Source organism: Phasianus colchicus, chromosome Z (genome assembly GCF_987193195.1).
Source record: "Phasianus colchicus chromosome Z, bPhaCol1.hap1.1, whole genome shotgun sequence".
Lineage (NCBI taxonomy): Eukaryota > Metazoa > Chordata > Aves > Galliformes > Phasianidae > Phasianus > Phasianus colchicus.
This window is the reverse complement of record NC_143476.1, coordinates 58,226,937-58,248,833: the sequence shown is the minus strand read 5'-3', so window position 1 is coordinate 58,248,833 and position 21,897 is coordinate 58,226,937. Positions and strand designations below refer to the sequence as shown.

The 21,897-nt window shown below is 35.4% G+C and overlaps 1 protein-coding gene across 9 annotated transcripts in view; it reads left to right on the top strand.

Moving 5' to 3' along the window:
• Nucleotides 1-21,897, top strand: part of DENND4C (DENN domain containing 4C) — a 76,633-nt gene that overhangs the window by 10,908 nt on the left and 43,828 nt on the right. For 3 of the 9 annotated variants that reach the window (XM_090132333.1, XM_090132337.1, XM_090132332.1), the window contains exons 1-8: nt 2,211-3,625; nt 7,915-8,232; nt 15,528-15,780; nt 16,582-16,651; nt 17,882-18,051; nt 19,487-19,728; nt 20,369-20,435; nt 21,055-21,113. In XM_090132333.1, coding sequence (XP_089988459.1) covers nt 3,519-3,625; nt 7,915-8,232; nt 15,528-15,780; nt 16,582-16,651; nt 17,882-18,051; nt 19,487-19,728; nt 20,369-20,435; nt 21,055-21,113 — 1,286 coding nt within the window. In that variant the 5' untranslated portion in view covers nt 2,211-3,518. The other 6 variants (XM_090132335.1, XM_090132336.1, XM_090132334.1 and 3 more) reach the window with 4 other exon arrangements.

Sequence of the window (21,897 nt, the reverse complement as noted above, 5' to 3'; positions counted from 1 at the left end):
CTGTAGGTCACTTCAAAATTTGTGCTTTTGCCTCTAGTCTGTAACCACTCCAATTTTTGTACCATTGGACAGTTCATAATTACTGTTCAAAAAAAAAAAAAAAGAAAAAAGAAAAGAAAATTGAACTATACAGTATGTTAAATATAGCCTGGAGCAGATTTTAGTTCTTACTATGCCCTTTCCTCTACTTTGCCTCCAATTCTCTTTCCAAAAAGCATATTTCTGAGCGGCATCTTCATAGTCCTCACCATCCTGGGTCACAGGGTCTGTTAACCTGGTGACTTTGTCAGTCAGTTGTAATGTAACTTTGGTTCAGAAAGTTTTTTTTATGTTTGGTATAAGCATTCACATTGTAATGTCACTGACTCACTATTCTGCAGCAACAGTAACTGGATTTGCTAATACCCTTAAAAAAAAAAGAAAAAAAAAAACACAACTAAGTTCTGCATCCTAAGACAGAATGTGATGTTTTCAAGTTATCTTTAGTTTTTTTTTTGCTGAATAATTTCAATTTATTAAATACAAAGTTGAAAATTTAACTAGTTTCCTTTCTTCTTTTGATTATTTTTTTTGTACAACCCAAGGAATTGCACATAAGGCAGGAAAACGGAATGCAAGGAAAATTCAGGGCAATAGAGATCAATAATATATTTTTGTATATGTCTTGCAAAACTAGTTAATTATTGCTAGATAATTATCACTTACTACAGTAGTGGATTTACAAAACTAGATTCATTTCATCACCACTCCTTCATAATATGAAGCACACTGCTGTGTCATTTCAAAGCCCACAGTTTGAAACTGAAAAGAAAAGCTATTTCGGCAGAGGATAGAGATCTGTTTCCAATTACTTGTGCATTTGTTACTGATGCTCATGGAAAATCTCAGTAATAAATCCTCAGAGATACCAAATGTCTGCCCTAGTCAAGCTTTAAAGAACTATTGATATATTATATCAGTAATATTATTGATATATTATTTAATATGTTATATTAAATGTTATAGCTGTGATATTTTATTTAGCCTTTGGTCTTTGGGTTTGAAGTATGTCTTCTGATTTGGTGCTGGCTTTTCATATTTCATGAAGTTGTAAAATGCAGTTTATTTTTCAGTATTTCAGAAGCTTAAAGCAAAAATGTTTTTATTCTCAAATATTCAGTTTGCAGAACTAAGACACCTGACTGTTTCTTGGGGATGGGAGGACAGCAGCTGTTTCATCTAGTTGTATTCCAAGACTTGGTGCCCTTACTTGCATAGCAGTTTTTCACCTGAGGTGATTTTACTCTGATTTTTCTGCTTTCTTCCTAGTATAGGGCTCTGATGTACTTGGAATGTTTTAGAAAACTTTCTCACTAAACTGGCTGCATTCATTTTGATTTTTATGCATACATTGCCATCAGGTACACAACGAGCTAGTATGGAGTTAACTTTTTCCTTTGACTATGTGCAAATTTTCTACAGTCTAGCATAAAAAGCCATTTAAGGTTATTTGTACTATCGAGCCTTGACAGAACTTGTTTTCTGGATGAAGTTCAACTAGCTGATTTAAAAAAATTAAAAAAAAAAAAAAAAGAAGAAGAAGAAGAAAAAACAAAACGACAAAACATGCTGGAAGAATGCTTCATTTAAGTAATTGACATGCTGTTTATCTCTTACAGATAAACAGATTTGTTTTTGTGGTAATATAGACAACTACGAAATAGTCAGCTTGTGTTTTGTAACCTTCATAGTTATGCAGCCATTACATTCTCAAATGTTCACTTGAAAACTTTATGAAGGAATAGTCCTGTATTTGCATATGTGCGTGTTCAGACCCAGTCACAAGTGACATCCAACCATTCTTGTTCCACAGCTAGCTGTGTTAGGACAGGTAGAAGGTGGTCATTGCATGTCTATGAAGTTGTTTTCTTAACTCTGTTTTTAAATGATCTTGTGATTTAGTCAAATGACTGTTTCGTTTTCTAATTTGACGATACAATATGCATTCTAAAAAAGAAAGTCTTTAAATGCACATCTAGGGGTTCTTTTTCGCTTGTTGCAGATTGCATGTGACCAATAAACTGTTAACTTTTAATCTGAACATGTTCAACATTGTTGAATGAGTTTATAATGTTCCATTCTGTAATAGTTTTAAATTGTCCACAGGTCATGTGAATGCCCGATTTCTGCTATTGCCTGCACACCAAACTGAAATGCATAGGTAGGAGCTGCATACTTATCTGAGCACAGATGGGCTTGCTTAGGACTGGCAGTATATGGACAAGCATAAAGATGTGAACAGTGTTAGCAAAGATGCGTTAAAATGGACAAATGACTGGAGTGCAAGCTCTTTGGGAACCCTGTGTGCATTGTCCTGTGCATTTTGGTTCTTAAATTACTGGTGACTCTCATTATTTGTGCCAGTTATGCCTAATCCTGTGAGGGTACATCTGTGTGGTGCAGTCAAATCTGCATTTTGTGTTCTAGAGAAGTCTAAAACAAGCTTTGGTTGCCAAGTCCATTATTGTGTTCTTTGTTACTTTTCAAAGTAACTTCAATTATTAACTTTCACGTATTAAGATCTTGTTAAAGAAATACAGAATTGGAGTCACTTAGAATGAAAGCTTCTTTTCTTGAATACAGTTAGTATTGAGAACTACCTTTCTTAGTATGGGTGTGGAATGCAAGTAGGGTAGAATGCAGCCTGAAGAAAGTACTATTGTTGGTTCAGTGTTATGTTGTTGATGCAGTTCCACTACTGTGGAGTTGTAAAAATATTGTACTAACTGTATCAGTACAAACTTCATGAGAGAGAGTGGTTTCATCACGATTGTATTTGTTTGATTTTTTTTTTTTTAATCAAACAACCTGAGACAGAGCTCTTAGGTGTCCACACCCTCACTAGTGATCAAATGTACTAAGTTCAGGCCTTACGTTTCTGCTTTCTCCTGTTCACAGTAACTTAAATGTATTTTTGTGATTTAATATCACTAATATTTGCAAAAATTGTTTTTTTTTAGTCAATGCAGTTAACTTCTTTGAATAAATTTTGTCATGCTTTTATCTTTACAACTGCTGCAAGAGATTACATACAGACTTTGGTATTTGAAATGTGTGCAGAAAGAAGAGGAGGTGCAAGCTGAAGGACTAGTGCGGCCTAGCTTTATCTCTTTGCTGTGCTTTGCTAATTGTATATTTAGCTTCATGAAAGGCAATTACAAATCTTATTTTACCTTCTTTCCATTTTGAATTCTAGTGCAACTGTTACTAGTTCAAGAAATAAGTTGTCTTTACATATATAAACTCTTTCACATTTGTTTGCTAAGTAGTGCTTCTGATGTGAATCAGGGATGTTTCCGAAGTGACTCATTAAAAGAAATTCCGCACTGTTTGCAGTGGTAAAAAGTTAAGATTTCTTAACAAGCGTAATGAAGATTTTTACACAAAGGGAAAATAAATTGTTCTTCCCATTCCATAACCAGTAATACCACTTACTCTTGAACAAGATGAGAGAAAAGCCAGTATGAAAAGAGAAAAAGATGCAGATATCTTCCCCCTCTGTACCGCAGAAGGGAACTTTTCTTTTTGAATTTTCAGGGTTTTTTTTCCCTCTTCTCTTTAGTTCATTGGAAACAGTGGAGAAATCGTATGTATAAAGACTTATTTGAGTAACTTACTAAGTTTTGTATTGTGAAGTTGGTTGTTTATGATTATCCCTTTTTGGTCTATGAAGTTTTGCTTCATGCAGTAGCTGAAAAAGCAAAGTAACGCTTCTCTCTTACTTGTATTTTAGCCAGACAGATATCGTGAAGTACATTGTAAGTTTTGTCACTTCATTGATGAAAAAACTCTTCTAGGTCTCTAGTCTCTACTAAGATGAAAGTTTCTGGGAATTAGTGGACAAATTTTATTTTCTCTATCAGTCTTTTTGAGCAGATCTAAACTATACTTTAAAGGCAGGTAACAAAACACTGAAGCAGTTTTTATTCAGCACAATCGGCTCATGGGATGTTGGGGCAGTGTGTTACAGCAATGGTGTTCGATCCTGGAGATAAGATACTTGAAGTTCTATTTGGAGTTTAAAAACCAATGCTAGGTTTACACGTTTGTGTTGCTTCTGTTCCCTGAGTTGGCTTTGCATCTACTCTATACAACACTGTTTGGTATAAACTTGGATTTTGTTGTGTGGCTGTCCAAAGTGTATTTTAAATGCGTTCTGAAATACTTCAAAATCTTTTGAGATAAAAGCTTCACTGTGTAATGCCTCTCCTAGCATCATTTCCAAGAATCTTTTATTGGTATGTTGTTTTCGAAAATGAGATTATCTGTCTTTTGGCAGGGTGAGTGAATCTTACACCTCTGTTACAAGCAAACATTCCTTGACTGCAGGTAGTGGGCATAGCAGTAAAGCAGATTATGTCATAAATGAATTCTATGCAGAAGGATCTTGGGAAAGCAGTTCTGCATCCTACACTGTTAAGATATTTACTGTTACTCAGATTATGGCATGTTGGAATTAAGAGTTGTCTCCTTTTCCCTTTGTTTTTGCAGGTAATATAGAGTATAACTTTTTAAAATATATATATATATATATATATGTATATATCAGAGTATAACTTTTTTTTTTTTTTAATATATATGTATATATCTAAAGAATAGAAGTCTTCAGATCTGGTAATCTATGTAAAATGAAGGCTGAGGACTTTATCTCAATTTTGGAATTGAAAAGCTTCTAAGTGTAAAATAAAAGCAATGTAGCGATGAAATAAAATGCAAATGCAGTACTTTTTCGTCTTCGCTTCCTTCTGGCTGATTGTGTATCACTGTCACAATTTTTTTTATTTCTTCACAAGATTGACTCTTGTTGCAGTTATAGCTAACTGTAAATTGAGAGAGTTGCAGTATAGCTGTGTGGAAAGAAGCTTGTAACTGAAGGCTTGGGGTGCTGTCAATAAATGCTGAAGCTATTTCAGCATTTTTTCATAATTGTGTCTTAGTGAGAAACCTTTCTCCAAAAACAATTCTACTATGAAATCTCCCCTTAAGAAAAGCTATGTTCTATATGAAGCCAGTAGCTGACTTCTTATATTTTAGATATAACATTATGGAAGCACCATAAAAGTTACATTCCCGTTGTTAGAAAACCTGTTGTCTTTTTTAGAAAGTTAAACCTAATGTGGGCTGTGTTTCTGGCTTTGAGTAATGAAAAAAAAAGTGTGCTTTTCTCTCTTCATGTTTTTTGCTGAGCGTGGCCTTTGGCTTAAATGAGGTGTCCCTTTCTGTAGTGTGTATCATAGATAATTTATGTGTCCAGTGGTGCTCAGATAAGGGTACTAAGAGTAGCACGTTTGCTAATTCTTGTATGAGGTATTACAAAAAGAGTGGAAAACGGCAGTGAATTCATCTTGAAGCCCTGCAAGTCATACTTTTTTTGGTTGGTTTTTTTTTTTTTTTTTTTCACTGCAGTTTTGAAGACAAAACATCCTTAGGGTAACTGAAGTCTGAAGATCTGTTTCTATTTGTTTTGATGGCTGTTAATTTGTAGCGTAGTCTGCACTTACATTTATAAAGTGTTGCAATACAGAAGATACCCATGCATTGGTGAGATAGCCAGGGCTTAGTAAGAGCTATAAAACTGAGATCCCTCTTGAGAAGCCATTTTGCTTTAAATCTTTGTGAATACAACTCAAATAACCAAGTTGTAGTGCTTACTTGAAACCTTAACATTTTGGAGAAAGGAACTCTAGAACATTTAAAAAAAAAAATTCCTAAATGTTGTGCTGACATATGGAGCTTGGGTGCCAAGTGTCTCAGCTGAATTGTCAGGTGACTCTGACTTCTGCCTGCCACATTACACAGATTTTCTATGAAGTAAATCATAACCATGGCTAAGAAAAAAGTGTAAAATCGTAGCTGTGTTTGTATGTTCCTTAGCAACAAATTGCTACAGTTTCATTGATCCTCACTGGAAAAATTTGGGAAAGGATTTTCATAATTTCCATTTTAACCTTTCATATTTTAGTATTTAATTTTTTCAAGTCCTTTTCAATTAATTTCTTCTGCTTACTAAGGAAACCCACATTACTCAATTTTAAATAACATTAATGCAATTTCTGTTATTACAGCTGTGGTCAAAAATAGAAACTGTTGTGAGCTTTTTGGCTTTGTATACTGTTACTGTTTTATTTCCTTCTCTATGTGTAAGCATTTTAACACTTACCATTGAGAGAACATGATGTTGAGGCATAAGAACTTGTAAGGGGTAGTAAAAGACTGCATAATTTTAACGAGAAATTTGACTTCAGGAAAGCCATGCCAACCATTTTGGCTCAGGACTTTTTTTTGAAGGGAGAAGTTTTTCCTTTTTTTTTTTCTTTCTTTCTTTCTTTTTTTTTTTTTTTTTTTTTTTGGTGGACAAGTTCAAGCATCTTGAGAGGTAAACTGAAACATTTTAGAATCACAGTTTTATGATTAATCCAGTGCAAGTCAGTGCAGCTGCTGAAAGCTGCTGCTTTTCTGCTGAGATAGAGTCACCGCATAATTACTCTGGTTGAGCACTAGACAGTCCTTGTCAGGTTAACATTCAGCCAGAGCAATTCTTGTTCCAGTTGATTTTGTAATTGCATAGACTCTGTTTCTGGTCAAAAGTGAGGTGGGAATGAGTAGTAACAGTGTGAGAAGAGTCTTTTTAATGGAAGCACTAATTTATATGAGGTTAACCTGAATCCATTAGCCTGTGCATTTCATGATGACTTATGTACCTGTGAAGAGTTTTATCACTACTTTAATGCTATTTATGACAGTAAGGAGGATGAACTGCAGTAAGTTGAAAGTCACTCAGAAGCTTCGCGAGCAGATATGGCATTGAGGTCGTTTTTTTGTTCTTCAAGAGATCTGAGGACAGAATATCTGACAGAATTGAACTAAACTGGAGAAAGGAGGCAGACACTTTTCTGTTAGTGGATGTTAATGTTTGTACAATTACAGTGGCAATAAGGATCTTGTAAATATGAGATGTTCTCAATTTTGGTGCACTTATGCACAGAATTGTAGAGATTGGAAGGGACCACAATGTAGATTGTGCTTAAATATTTCTCTGTCAGCTTTCAGAAGGATGGGTATTTCATGAAAACTGATAATTGAAATTGTACTTGTGATATTTAAGCGTAGTCTGCCAGATAGTTTTGCTCATTAAAAAAAAAATGCATTCTGTTGTTTTAAAATCAGATGTTAAGAGAACATGCTGAGTATCTGGAGGACAAATCTTTCCAGATCTAAAATGTGCAGCTGAACAGTGATATGTACAGCCTAATCAGCTGATGAAATGTGGGCTTGAATGTGTGATTTCCATAAATTATTTCTGAATGTTAAAGTTGCCTGCTGAATGTTTCAAGACCCTGCTATTAGGCCTAAAATATGGAACAAAATGGATGAAATATGCAGATGATAAACTAGTGAGCACATAATTTAAATTGTTTTCTCTTCTGAGAGGAAAAAAATTAAATGTAATTCTGTAGACAAATTACTTAGTAAATGATGCCAGAAAAATATAGGTTGTTTTAGTTAGGGGTACCTGCTTTTATTTATGGCCTGTGAAGAGCTTGAATGATCCAATAGCTAATGCCAAACAATATTTTTGTGCAGCTGCTGTGTTAGGGACTTTGACCTCTATATTTCACTTAAACTTCCTTGTGCTAAAACACTTCTGTTACAGTGCTAGGACTGGAATGTAATTGCCTGCCTATCTTTTTGAGTTTTTTTTTTTTTTCCTGGAGTCTCTCTAGAATTTTTTTGAATTCTCTGAAGACTATATAGAATTTTATTATTTGCTTAATTTTCTTAAATATTTTAAATGGTGACAGCTTGACAGCTGTTTAGGAATAGGTTTTAGTTTGAATGCAGTGTGTTTGATTTATTTCTCTTTATTTTCCTTAGGAGTACTTTCATAACCATGATAGAAGACAAAGGCCCACGGGTGGCTGACTATTTTGTAGTGGCAGGACTGACTGATACAGATACTTCAAACCTCTTGGACCAAGAAATAAGCCGTCATGAAAGTGGTCCGAAGGCTCCAATCACTGACATTGCTGTGATAATTAAATCAGCTGGTGAAACTGTCCCAGAGGGGTACACCTGTGTTGAAGCCACCCCTACAGCCCTCCAAGCCAATCTAAACTATGGAAGTCTTAAGAGTCCTGAACTTTTTCTCTGCTACAAGAGAGGCCGAGACAAACCACCTCTTACTGACATCGGGTGAGATATTTGTGACTATTTAATTCCTCCTGCAGTGATGATAAAATCCTGCTCTTCGCAGGTGATGCTGAAAACAGATACGCAAAAGCTAATCAAAGCATATAGTTTGGAATATATATTACTTGTTTCATGTATCTGTGTGGCATTTTTATTCTGAAATAAGTTGTCAGTGTTCTAGTGAACTTGTCTTTTTGAAAGGAACGGGAAAGTTTTAACTTGAGATTTCATATATGCCTAAATATGGAGTAAGTCAAATAGGAGAAGTAAAGTTCTCTGCTGCAGGCTTCATGAAAGGTAAGATAATATTATAAAATTAAGGTATATAAGTGGTATTGTGCAAACTCAAAAAAGTAATGTATTTCACCTGGAAGTGATAAGTTAAGAAAAAAAATACTGCTATGAGAATTCACTTTTAGCTCACTTTAAGATGAAAGATGCACTTTAAAATGAAAGTACAGTGAAACAAAAGATCTAAATTTAATTACTTAACCAAGTGTCTTGAAGCCTGCCTTAGAAAGAGGTGAGAGATTTTATGAGGTTGTTTGTAGGTTCTGACATAATGAGCTGCAAACACTTTATATGTTGTTGACAACTCTATTCAGGCTTGTATCTCCAAAACAAAAAAAACAAACAAACAAAAAAACTTTTTTATTTAGCCTGAAGTATAGATTTCTACAGGATTACTAGTACTGTAATTGTAAGACTTTCACATATTGTACTGTATTAGAGCATCATGGTGTCTATGACATTTGCATGCTTCCTGAAATTATTCCTCTTCTCTTGATTACGTGTGATAATTTTTAAGTATACACTTAAAAAACTCAAACCTTTTTCATCTTCCAGAAATGCAAAGGTTTTTTTTCCCCTGAAGTCTAAACTGCAACTTGTTTTAAGTCAGTTAACTTTAATCAGTGCTGGCTTTCAGAATGGAAAAGTTACTACTGATCTCCAAAACTTTTTAAAATATTAGCCTTACTTCTAAAGTGAGCTCAGAAAATTGCACAGATGAGTGCTGACTTTTTCAGTTTCAGTTTTTACAATACAAATTAAATATTTTAACTGCAACATTTGCTAATTCTTAGCTCTAAAATTTTTACTAGCACTGAGGCAGATCTCTGTAACATTTCTGTCCCTTGTTTTCTTGAGATGTCCTCAGTTTCTGTATTGTCTTACATGTGTTCTTGGCTGTGTTTTGCTGATGCAATGTAATGACAAAATAAAATTGGGAGCATCTGTGGCTCTAAATGATTTTGCAAGTATATAGCTCAATATATGTAGAATGTTTGTTGAAGATTAACATGTTTGTGGCTTTATCAAATTAGTTTATCTGTATATGAAAACGTGATAATTTAGAGTGTTAACCTATAGAGGGGGAAGAAAAAAAAACAAAAACAAAAACAGCAGAGTGGAACCGAAACATCTGTGTGGTTGGGAATCATGGATATTGTAAATTTGGTGCAGAATAAATGAAAGGGAGTGTGGAAGCTCTGAACTAATTTTATTACTTAAAGGATTCTGGGTTTTAAATTTTAAGGTGTATGATCAAAAAATCCCCCCAAAGTTTTGAGGTGGTAAGTGTAATAATTTTGTGCTACTACCATCTTGAGGAAATGCTCCATCTGTAACAACTTGTGCAGCACTGCAGTATTGTCTGAATTGCTCCAAAAAGCACTGTTTCTTTGTTCCTCTGGTAAGGACATTGTAGAATTACAAGGAATACAGAATTACTGGAGCAAAAGAAAATGGGAAATTGGTGGGGGCAACTGCTACAATGGTGGTAATCTAATAAATGTGTTTGCTTTTCCTCGTTTAGTAAATAAGCAATGAAGAGTAAAGTAAAATCACATGTCTTTGTCAGTGGTAAGTGTAGTTAATCTCATTTATAAGCGTAGGCATGTCAGGCACAATGACTACATACTCTCTGGACTTAGAGTTTGTGAATGCCAGCTGATAAGTAGAGTCGAGTTTGGGGGAAAAAACTAGTAGTGAAATCTTGGTAACAAAGTGGGTTATGTGACAAGATCTGTGATCTGAAGATTATAGGACAAGTTATATAGTTAGCCTTATGTATTCAAATTTTAGTGAATCTTGGCTATCTAAACTATGTCCTAATGCGCTTCAGTGAAACTGTGATTTTAAAATACTTGTTTTCTGTACATGTGCCTGAAACTGCAGGATAACTGTTGTGATGTGTAGAACTGCAGTGTGTGACTGAGTGATGTGACAAACTCCACTAAGTTTCAGCAGGAGGAAAAATTTGCAGAGGAAAATTGGATGAAAGTGATATCTAAACCACCAGCCTTCATCCTATGCTTCTGTGGAAGGGACTCTGCTAGTATGTGTTTATTTTTGTCTCTTCAACTTTTGGAACTTGAGTGCTGGGATTGGTTTTTTGCTTATCAGTTGACGAGCAAAATAGAGGAATATTTGTCTACTATGAGCTTTCCAGGTAGATCTGTTCATTTTAAATTATTGATATTTGGCAAGTGGCTTTTTATTCTGTACTTTGTTATACACAGATCTAGTAAGGATGTCACACTTAATAAGTGGTGGCAGACTTTTCTCTTTGAGCAGTGGTGCATGTGAATGTTTTCCCCTGCTGCTCCTGCTTTTTTGCAACTATGTTCAAGAGACGGTTAGAGCAATCTGCTCTGTGAATTTCAGTATGTTCAAATAAAAGTGGAATTTGTACAAGAGATGTATTTTAGGTCAAATGTATTCTCTGAAGGCTAATTTATTCTGTTTTACTTTTTTTTTCAGTTGGAAGTTGTGTGAAAGAATGTTTTAGCTTTAATTGTCCTTTGAGTCAGTTGACGCGCTAAATAGACTTAGTAGAGGAAGATTATCTCCTCAAAAGGGTTAAATCCATAGTTGGATATTGTTTTAATGTATAAACAAACAACTTTATAATGTAACATATACTACTATAGGACAGGCATTTATAAAACAAAATAAAATTAACTTACTTGAAATAACACTTTATAAAAAAACAGCCATAATTACATCTAAGGAAGATACTTATATTTATAGTATTATGTAGCAAATACACAATTTGAAGTTGTAAACCTATTCATTTGTTGGTTTTAAAATGAATATCTTTACTTATCTTGCCATCTGAGCATTCAAATAAGCATTGTGTATGTATGTGTATATATACATGTTTGTATATATGTGTGTTATGTGTATGTATGTGTGCGTGTGTATATGTGTACAATAGTCCTGAAAGATTTATATATATATTTAGGGAAATGGTGAAAAGAAATGCTGTTTGGAGGAATGTGTGAAGTGGAAGCATTGTTCTGCTGTTCCTTTGTCATCTTCCTTGTATTCTGTCTTCCTGTGTCTTCTATCCTGTTTCCATCCCATTGTCAGAACCTTCCTGTTCTTATCCTGGTTCTTAAGCTGTAGGGTCTGTAAGCTGCTAGCAACTTCCTATTATAGCTGCTCACTTTTATATACTCTGCCAGTTGTTTGACTGTTGCATCAATTGTGATTGTTTTTAGTTGGAAGAATAAAGATTTGATGATAGGGCAAGGATCTGTAAGGTCTTTTTCTTCAGTATAGTTTTAAAATTCAGTACTTTAAATGTATGCATCGGTAAATAATTCAGCTACTGTTTCAATACTGAAAGCATTCTGTTGCTTTCTTCCCAAATATTTTTCTTGACATTCCAAAAGTCAGCAAGAACTGAGATTTGAGGCTTGTTTCCATTTAGGTGCGGCGATACATTGAAATAAGATCTCTCTGTTGAGGGAGGTAATTGTCCCCCTCTGTTCCGCCCTTGTGAGGCTCCAGCTAGAGTATTGTGTACAAGTCTGGGGCCTCCAGCGTGGAAAGAACATGGAGCTTTTGGAGAGGGTCCAGAGGAGGGCCATGAGGATGATCCAAGGCTAGAGCATCAATGCTATGAAGACAGGATGAAGGAGCTGGGCTTGTTTAACCTGGAAGAGAGAAGGCTGTGTTCGGAGACTTGCTGTGGCCTTCCACTATTTAAAGAGAGCTTATAGACCTGAGGGAAATTAACTTTTTATACGGGTAGATAGTTGTAGGATAAAGGGAAATGTTTTTATATTAAAGGAGAGGAAGATTTTTATTGAGAGTGCTGAGCTGCTGAAGCAGGTTGTCCAGAGAGGCTGTGGGGGCCCCATCCCTGGAGGTGTTTAATTATGGGTTGAGTGAAGCCCTGGGCAGTCTTATGTAGTGCTTGGTCTAGCAGCTGGCAATCCTGCCTGTAACATGGAGGTTGTGACTTGATGTCCCTTGAGGTCCCTTCCATCCCAAGACATTTTGTGGTTGTCTTCTCACTGGATTTCAGTTGTTAAGAATAGAGGAGAATTCCAGAACTGGTTTCTTACATGAAGGAAAACTTGACAGAGAAATGCATTTAAGTGTAAGTGATTTTGATCTTTGTAACACTTTCTGTAGAAGAGATCAATCAGAGTCCTAAATTTCTTTTCTTAAGCAGAGTTTTTGCATTACTGAGTAATGCTTAAGCTTGGTATCTAGTGCTAATAAATATATGTAAATAAATGCTAAATTTCTTAATTGAATTGGAAGCTTTAGTTTGGTTAGAGCTTCTGTATCAAGAATGCATCTCATTCTGCGTAACTGTTTTCTGAAAGTTTGCATGAATTGATTGAGCTGATACTTTTCTTATTAGAGATGTGAACTCAAGTTTCAGGGAGATTAAGAGAAAATGTAGGATTATCTCACTAGCCAGCATCTTCCATTGTTCCTTAAAACCCACTAGTGTGACAACTGCAATAGAGTATTTGGAACATCCTAGAATAATGAAGTACACTTACATGTTTAGATAAATAGTAATAATGGTGACAGTAGAAATAGAAGGTAACTCTTTTCCCTCTGCTTGACCCTAATTCTGACCCCTATTGTACGTAGTGTATTTTCATTCTATAATATTTATGTTCTGCTTTATCTTAAATGAGATAAGAATTGTTGTAAAGAGTTATTTTGCATAAGGACTCTAAAGGACAGAAAAATTGGAATTTGAGGACAGCTTTCACTTTTTCTGTTGCTTTATGGAAGAAGTGATTCCATTGTTACAGTTCTGAAAACTGGTAAGCCTCTTATATTCTAGAAGCGTTTGTACACATCAAGTTCAAGAAATTCAACGAGACCAAGTGCCAGGTCCTGCACTTTGGCCACAACAGCTTCAGGCTGTGCTTCAGATTTGGGGGCAGAGTGGATGGAAGACGGTGTGGAAGAAGAAGACCTTGGTTGACTCTCAGCTGAACATGAGCCAACAGTGTGCCCAGGTGACCAAGGAAGCCAATAGCATCCTCACTTGTATCAGAAAGAGTGCTGCCAGCAGGATCAGGAAAATTATCATTTTCCTGTATTCAGCTCTAATGAGGCCACACCTCAAGTGCTGTGTTCAGTTTTGTGTCCCTCACTGTAAGAAAGACACTGAGGCCCTGGGACGTGTTCAGAGAAGGGTACTGAAACTGCTGAGGGATCTGGAGCACAAATCTTATGAGGAGTGGCTGGGGAAACTGTGAGTGTTCAGTCTGGAAAAGAGGAGGCTCAAAGGAGACCTTATAGTTGCCTACAGAATACCTTGGAGAAGGTTGTGGTGAGGTGAGGGTTGGCCTCTTCTCACCTGTAACTAGTAATAGCACTAGAGAAAATGGCCTCAATTGCAAAAGGGGAGGTTCAGATTAGTTATTAGGAAGAATTTATTCTCTGAAAGAGTGGTCTGGCACTGGAATGGGCTGCCCATGGAGGTGGTTGAATCAGCATCCCTGGAGGTGTTCAAGAAACATTTAGGTGTTGTACTGAAGGACACGGCTTACTGGGGAATTATTAGCGGTAGATGGAGGGTTGGACTAAATTATCAAAGAGGTCTTTTCAAAACTTGGTGATTCTATGTAAACCTGTTAAACTGAACTGCCAGAGTTGTCTAATTAATGTGATCGTCCATCTCAAAAGATGTCAGCTGACAGGTGTTTTGGGGATAACTTTAAGTTGTTGTGTTCTAATGGAAGTGCATTAAATTGAAATAAAATGAAACTTCCATTGGAGACTGATCTGTTAATATTCCCTTTAGATGCATCTAGTGTAGTACTGTTTTAAAAGTGATGCAATTCAGAAATACTTTCAGTATGCTCTTTTTGAATCCAGGGTTAACTTTTGAATTAAATGTAACAAAAGTGTGTTGAGCCAACTCTTTGCATCTTAAAGAATTATTGAAGGTGATCATGTTGTCTCCCGTGTTTGATCTCTTTGTTTTGTTTAAGAATTAAGGATATTTTGTTATGTGGAATCTGAATTAACAGTAATATTTATGTATGCATATATATAAATGCATACATATACATACTGCTTTAAAGGTGGTCAACAGTCTTGAAAGAGTTTTGAAAGGTATGTTAATTTGGTAGTTTGGAAAATTATTTTATCTGTAAAAAGAACTTTTTTAGCTTATATATCTGCCTACCTAGAGCTTAGCTTATATATCTGCCTACCTAGAGCTTTCAACCAGTACTTACTAGTAGCCTGTCAAACATTTAGGACCATTTAACTTTAGGACCGTTAAAGATGCCTGCCTTCCTGTGGGGAAACTGTTGGTTGAATCTTTGAAAACTGAAAAACAGTGTCGTTACATTTTTCCTAAATTTTAACATGAAAAGCTGTTTGAATATGTCAAGTACTCCATAGGTACTGTAGAGAATAAAGTCATTGCTATTTGGAGTAAGAAGTGGAACACTGAGCTTGTCTTAATGTTTGTATGTTTAAAAGTACACGTGGATGTGTAGTTCAACTTCCAGTGTTTCTTGTCATGGTCACATCTCAAGGGCTGCGTGTTTAGAAAGGACAGAAGTACAAAGTTTTATCTCACTTAGGTAAGAATACAGCAATATAAGCTATTGATCTGGCTAAAAAAGATCCAGATACGATTTGAAGGCTTCAGTATGGGTGTTTAGGGTATATATTCTGCTTTCTAGGAATACAGTCAGCTCTAGTTATTATATATTATTTTTTCCTTCTCTGTAGCATTGGGCATTTTTTTGGTGTGCATGTGCCTGCTATTTGCTTATTTATTTTTGTTATAGCCTTGGAAATACTAACCAAACTATGAAAAAAGTTTTTTTTTCCATAGGAAGCAGACTTCTGTACCTCTTATTGTCTACACAATTTTTTAACAGGAATAGTTTCTAAGAAGTACTCAGATGTACTGTGTGAGATAGATGCTATTGTCTACTAGTTCTTATGTTTGACAATGTAGTTTTGTATGTACCTGAATGTATGTAATATTTTTGTTTCCTTCCTGTCTGCAGGGTTCTATATGAAGGGAAGGAACGTATCATTTCAGGCTGCGAAGTGGTTCAAGCTACTCCTTATGGTCGTTGTGCTAACGTTAACAATAGTTCAGCTTCTTCTCAACGGATCTTCATCACGTATCGAAGGGCTCCTTCAGTACGACCTCAGAATTCATTGGCAGTGACAGACATCTGTGTTATTGTTACCAGCAAAGGAGAAACTCCTCCTCATACATTCTGCAAAGTTGATAAGAATTTAAACTGTGGTATGGTAAGTACTTAGACATTTTAAGTTTTGTTTTTTTTTTTTAATTGCAAATGAAGTAAGAGAAAAAAGAAAGCAAACACAAAAGAGGTAGCTCTTTGGACTCTTCTTGGCACTGTTCAGTTGGCGTTCTATAGCTGCATAATTCTTTCTCTCTTTATACCATGTGTATGAACAGTTTTATAGTATTTATTATTCTGTTTTTTTTCCTTTTCCGTTAAAAGAAATTTCTTAATATGTTATTTCTATTGATACATAAGAATGTTAGTTACTGCTTACACTTCTTTTTTTCAGTCATTTCATATTTATTTAGTCTGATTTGTGTTTAGTTTTCTCTGGCTGCAGTATGCAATTTTTTTCCTCAAATGGTAGACAAACTACAAAAAAAAAACCAAACCCTAACCCTATGTAAGTAGCCAGTTTATAGTAGTACATCTAAAGCTTCTAGTGATCTTGTTTAGAATTTTACTACCAATGATGAGTCTGCATTTAAGTAACCAGGAAAACTGTGTGTGTGAAAGCGGAAAGCGGAAAGTGACCTGCTTCACATTTCTTTGTTCTAACATGGTAATAAGTCAAAGAATAGTGTGGTGGTGTGATTATGCAAATACACAATCTCTAAAAATGTGAGAAGGGCAAATTCTTCATTCTATGAGTAAAATACCCTCAGCAGCCAAACAGTATGTTTGTTCTGTAATACTTTGTTTCTGTTCTATTTGTAAGTGGGAGTATATTCAAATGCTTATACTTCATTTCTTGCATATTGTCATCTTTGTTGGTTCTTACCATGAATTTTGTGCCTTTCAGTGGGGCTCCAGTGTATACCTTTGTTATAAGAAGTCTGTGCCGGCTTCTAACTCCATAGCATACAAAGCTGGTAAGTAATTTCAGAAGCAGACTGTCTGAATATATTAGCAGAATACCTTCTGAAATCAAACAAAAAATTCTAAAAACTTGTTATCTGTTGTAATTGTCTTCCTAGAGCATGTCAGTTGAAATCGGCTCCTTTATTGCCTTCTCTGCTCACCTCAGTTTTTCCCAGAGGAATGGGAGAGGGAAGCCTTCATAGAAACAACATTGTTCTGTGTTAATTTCATTTATATCATGGCAGAATAGGTAGCTTGGGAGTTTAAATGAACAGCATAGCAAGCATTGCATGTGTAATAAATTACTTCATATTTTGTGTTGTGTTGTTGGTGATGGAGTAGGAGTAATTGAGAATTCCAGTCAGCCTTATTTGTATTTCCTTTAATGTTTCATAGCAGATCAACATCTTTCAATTAATTTGCAAGTTAAATGTGTTCATTTCGTTGAGTTCTACAACTATTCTCTTATTTCATAGTAAAGGAGGGTGACAAATATTCTGAACAATAAGTGACAGGAAAGCCTTTTAAGTCTGGGTTTTATATATATCTTTAATTTATTGTTATTGATTTTTTTTTTCCTGAAGAAATCGAAAACACTTCCAAAGTAGTGTCTACTGAGCATTAAATGCAAGAAATTCCTTTGAGATGAGTAAACTGCTAAATAAAAATTGAATGCACAGATAACAAAGTCAGTGTAACATGAAATGAGTGAGATGAACTGTAAAAGTGAACTGAGACTTGTGTGTTCATTTCCTACAAGCAAGACCTAACTATATTGCTGAAAACAGAGTAAAGAATTTTTTTAACTGAACATATTAAGAGCTTAGCAGAAAATGTGAGGAGATAGCTAGCTTACCCTATTTTCAGTGGAGATACTGTTACTACAGTAGGTAATCTATCACTTTCTTCATAGGGATTCCTTTGTAACAAAATCTGTTTCAATGGCACATTAAAATAACGCAGATAATTCCCAAAGTCAAAATTCTCAGTGGTTAGTTTTTACTATGTAGAGATACTTGAGCAGTTATTGAAAGAGAATTTTTCAATATTCACATGAAATTTCTAATTGATTGTTACTGAGATGATTTAGCCTTACTGTTAAGTGAGTTTGTTCTGTAGATGTAATCTTCAGCTGTTAAGTTCTGATAAGCAGCAGACTTTTGTGCATATTTTGGAAAATGTATAGCTTACATAGGGCTTGTAGAGCAATTTCACTGACTTTTCATTTTCCCATACTGAAGGCTTAATTTTCAGATATCCTCAAGAGAACTATGAATCATTCCCACTGTCAGAGTCTGTACCTCTCTTTTGCCTTCCTATGGGAGCTACTATTGAATGCTGGGATCCTCAAACCAAATATCCACTACCAGTCTTCTCAACATTTGTACTGACCTGTTCCTCTGCAGAAAAGGTATAGCTACACATTGTGACTGCTTTTTGCTTTAATTTAATTTGCTGATAAGATAAAATAGCCATAATCTCTTCTGTGTTTGACCACTACCAAAAGAAATGGTTAAATATTTCACTTAGAAAACTGTTATGTCATAAGCCTTATTATGAGACAGATGTAAAAGGAAAAGGAAATAGATGAAAGAGTTTGTGCTATGTAGTCATGTGTAAGTAGAACTGTATGCTTAGTAAAACTAACAATGCAGGACATGGATTTTTCTGTTCCTTCAAGAAAAGTTCCAGGCAATGCAAAGGTCGCCATATTGAAGCAATGATCACTTATTGAGTATTAAAAATGTTTAAGTTGTGGTTTCTCTGTGATTACCTCAAAAGCAAGCTCCTTTTGAATTGGTATGAATGGACTCTGCAGCTATCTGTGTATGAGCAGAAAAATAGTTCCCAGAAAAGAGCACAGTGAGGAGAGGAAAGCTAGGTACAAAGAGGAAGTATGTGACAAGTGCTCAAGAAGTGAAGATCTCCTGTGACTAGTGATGATGTTGGAATTCACATAAAATGACAACTCAGAATGCAAACAGTGTGCAAAATCTGCGCAAAGCCACAAGCACACACAGGCACCAAAAATGTGCTACATGACTCAGCCCATGTGCAAGAAGTTAGTGTCTGCTGTATGCAACAGGATTATGCATAGGTCACTCTGAAATGCCACCTACTAATTTCCATGAAATCTACAACAGGTATACCATAGCACTGTAACAATACTTGATTGTGCAAATTCTGAGCTATAAAACACTGTCAACATTGTCAGCTACTAGCTATGCATTTTTGCCAGTGTTGAGCAAGAGTCTGCATGCCGTGCTTATTATAAAAAAAAAAAAATCTACACGAGCTGCTTCTGATGGCATTGTTGCTAAGAAAATGTTGCCCACGCAGTCCATCTTTCAATAGCCCAAACAGATGAAAGCTGGAAGGCACCAAGTCTGGACTCTGTGGTGGGTGTGATAGGACATTCCAGTCAAGACTGTCAGTGTACTTCATGATCTTTTCAAAATGGCACAGTATTACCTTTGTTCAAAGAAAGGTTGTTTTCTCTGACCTCACTCTGCAAGTTTGAGCCTTCAGCTTAGTCAGGATGTGGTAGTCAGAGTTGATTGTTTGTCCAGCTGCAGGTTGTCCAATGTTACTGAGTGTAAATACTTAGAGTGAAGTGGCATGAAAAAGAGGAAGGGAGGTACAGGGGTCCAAAAATATATATTTTGTTTTATATATTTGTTATATATTTTGTTTTATAAGATATTTATTGTACGTTATATATAAAATAGTTACCAAGCTACCAAGTATTGTGTGCAAACACCAGTGGCTTATGGATAGTTCAAAAGTTCTAACCCAAACTCCCATTAAATAATCAATTTACTCAGCTGTATTTCTTCATCTTTTAGGTTTATGGTGCTGCTATTCAGTTTTATGAGCCTTATCCACGGGAGCTGCTAACAGAAAAGCAACAATTGCAGTTGGGTCTCTTGACAGCTGTAGAGAGAAAAGTGGTTACTTCCAAGTCCATCAATTCTAATAAATGTATCTGCCTTCTTTCACATTGGCCTTTCTTTGATGCATTTCGAAAATTTCTTATGTTCATCTACAAACTCTCTGTCTCTGGACCTCATCCTCTTCCGATTGAAAAGTACGTTTATTATTTTTCAAGTTAATATGTATAGATATCAGCTCAAGTACTCATCTGATCTATTTGTCACGCTTTCATGGCTGCTATATTTGCTCCATCTCTTACACTGTGTAGCTTGTATTGTACTGATTGTACTGATAGAAATTGTTTCTTCCGGTTAATATGAGTAGGTTCTGCAGTGCTAGGAGTGTGAACTGGATTGTGAACCAGATTTTACCATTGTTTTTCTGCTAGAATTTCTGGAGCCTGTTTATCTTTCATTTAAAGTTCTCAGATTCAAATCTGCATTAGATGTCCAGCAATGAAGCATTTTGCTTTTCCTAGCTAAGCCTCGTTAGAAACTTTGTAGTATTGAATTTTGCTACCAGTTTGCCTAAAGGCCAGTGTGTTTTTGTATTTTGTGTACATATCTGAAGCTGCCAATATTAACTTTTTACTTTTCATGAAATGTGGGTGAGTAGGCCTTCTTTGTTTCAATTTGTGTAAGTAGCCTTCTGAATGTAGCAAAACAGCAAATAAATAGCAAATGCACTTCTAGAATGTACAGAAACGTAAGTATTCCAGAATCTGACAAACACTGTATTCAATCCCTGCTTAGTCTGCAGTTCTAGTTTTCTAAGGTCTTACCTTTCTTTTTTAGGCACATTTCCCATTTTATGCACAATATACCTTTCCCTTCACCACAAAGACCAAGAATTCTTGTGCAGGTAAGCAGAATTTTTGCTTTCATTTTTATTTACGTTTTATTTACAAAGGTATTGACAAACCCTTCTTGCCTTCAAAAGCCTGGATTTTTTTCCTGTTGTTTTTTTACTCAGTTTTGAATATACTGCTGTAAGGAGCTCAGGGGAAACTGGTGGGCAGAATCTCCTTCTCTTACACTGTTGTATAACAGTGGGTGATAAAAACTGCAGAACTTGTCCTGCCTGTGCTTTTGAAATTTCTGTCATACATTGCTCTTTCATTTTATAGACGACATTTGCATTATGTCACTGGGGAGTTGTTTATGTCACTTTTCTACCAACTACTGTTGGTCAAATGTTATTCCCCTGTGGCACTGTCTCCTCTGCTTTGTTTAATCACCTAGCAGCAGTTACATGTTCAACACTGAGTCATAAACAGTTACCTGTAACTTACGAGAATGATCCTGGTAACTAGTACAAACTTGCTGACTTAATGAACAGAAGCTCTGAATATTTTCTGATTTGCACCTCTTGTGTGACATTGTGACCCTATCTACCAAACATTTTATTAGATTATAGATTTAAATATTATATTTCACTAAGTTTGGAATTCTTAGTAATCATGCTTTTTTGTGTGTTTCAGCTTTCTGCACATGATGCATTAATATTGTCCCAGCCAGTTTCTACTCCACTGCCATTAAGGTATTAATGCTTAATCTGTTTGCTGCTTGAAACATCCTGTGCCAAATAGAAATGAGGCATAAAAGAAAACCAAACACTGCTACAGCATTATTAGTTCTCTTAAATAGAAAGCTTAATACATTTTTTGAATGCCAGGCAGTGGTTTTGTTTTGTCATAGACCTATCCCTTATGAAATAATAGTGTTTCTGATTATTCTGAAATGAAGACAGATTACCAGATTATTGTAGAAATAAGAATAGACTGTGGGGAAAAATATATGTATTTCAATATCTTGTATCTTTGGAATATATGTAGCAAGCAATTTTTTTAATACCGCAGCTAGACTTTTTTAAAATCTTGCATTATTTATCCCTTTTATGGATACGTGGGAGGTACTTTTATCAAGCAATTACTTGAAATCAATCAATGCACAAACATTTTGGAAATGGAAAATTATACCTTAAAATTGATATTTGTGGTTGAAGGTTACTGCAGCCTCTGGGAGTACTGCCTACTCTTTTAGGACTGGAGATCCCTATGGATGTGACTTGACTTTTTATTTTCTTTTATTTCATTTTTAAGTTAAAAACCAAAATATCCCTTTTTTTACTTTTTTTTTTCCTTAAATGTTAACATACACAATATTCTATAGATAGAAAGATCCAGTGTTTAATCACATCCATTACACAGCCATTTAAGGGAAAAGCCAGACACCAAGCTGCAAAGTAAGATGTAAGCATTATCCAAAGGACAGATTTTACACCTCTCTAATCCTCTGACAGATATTTATAAAACTCCTGAAGG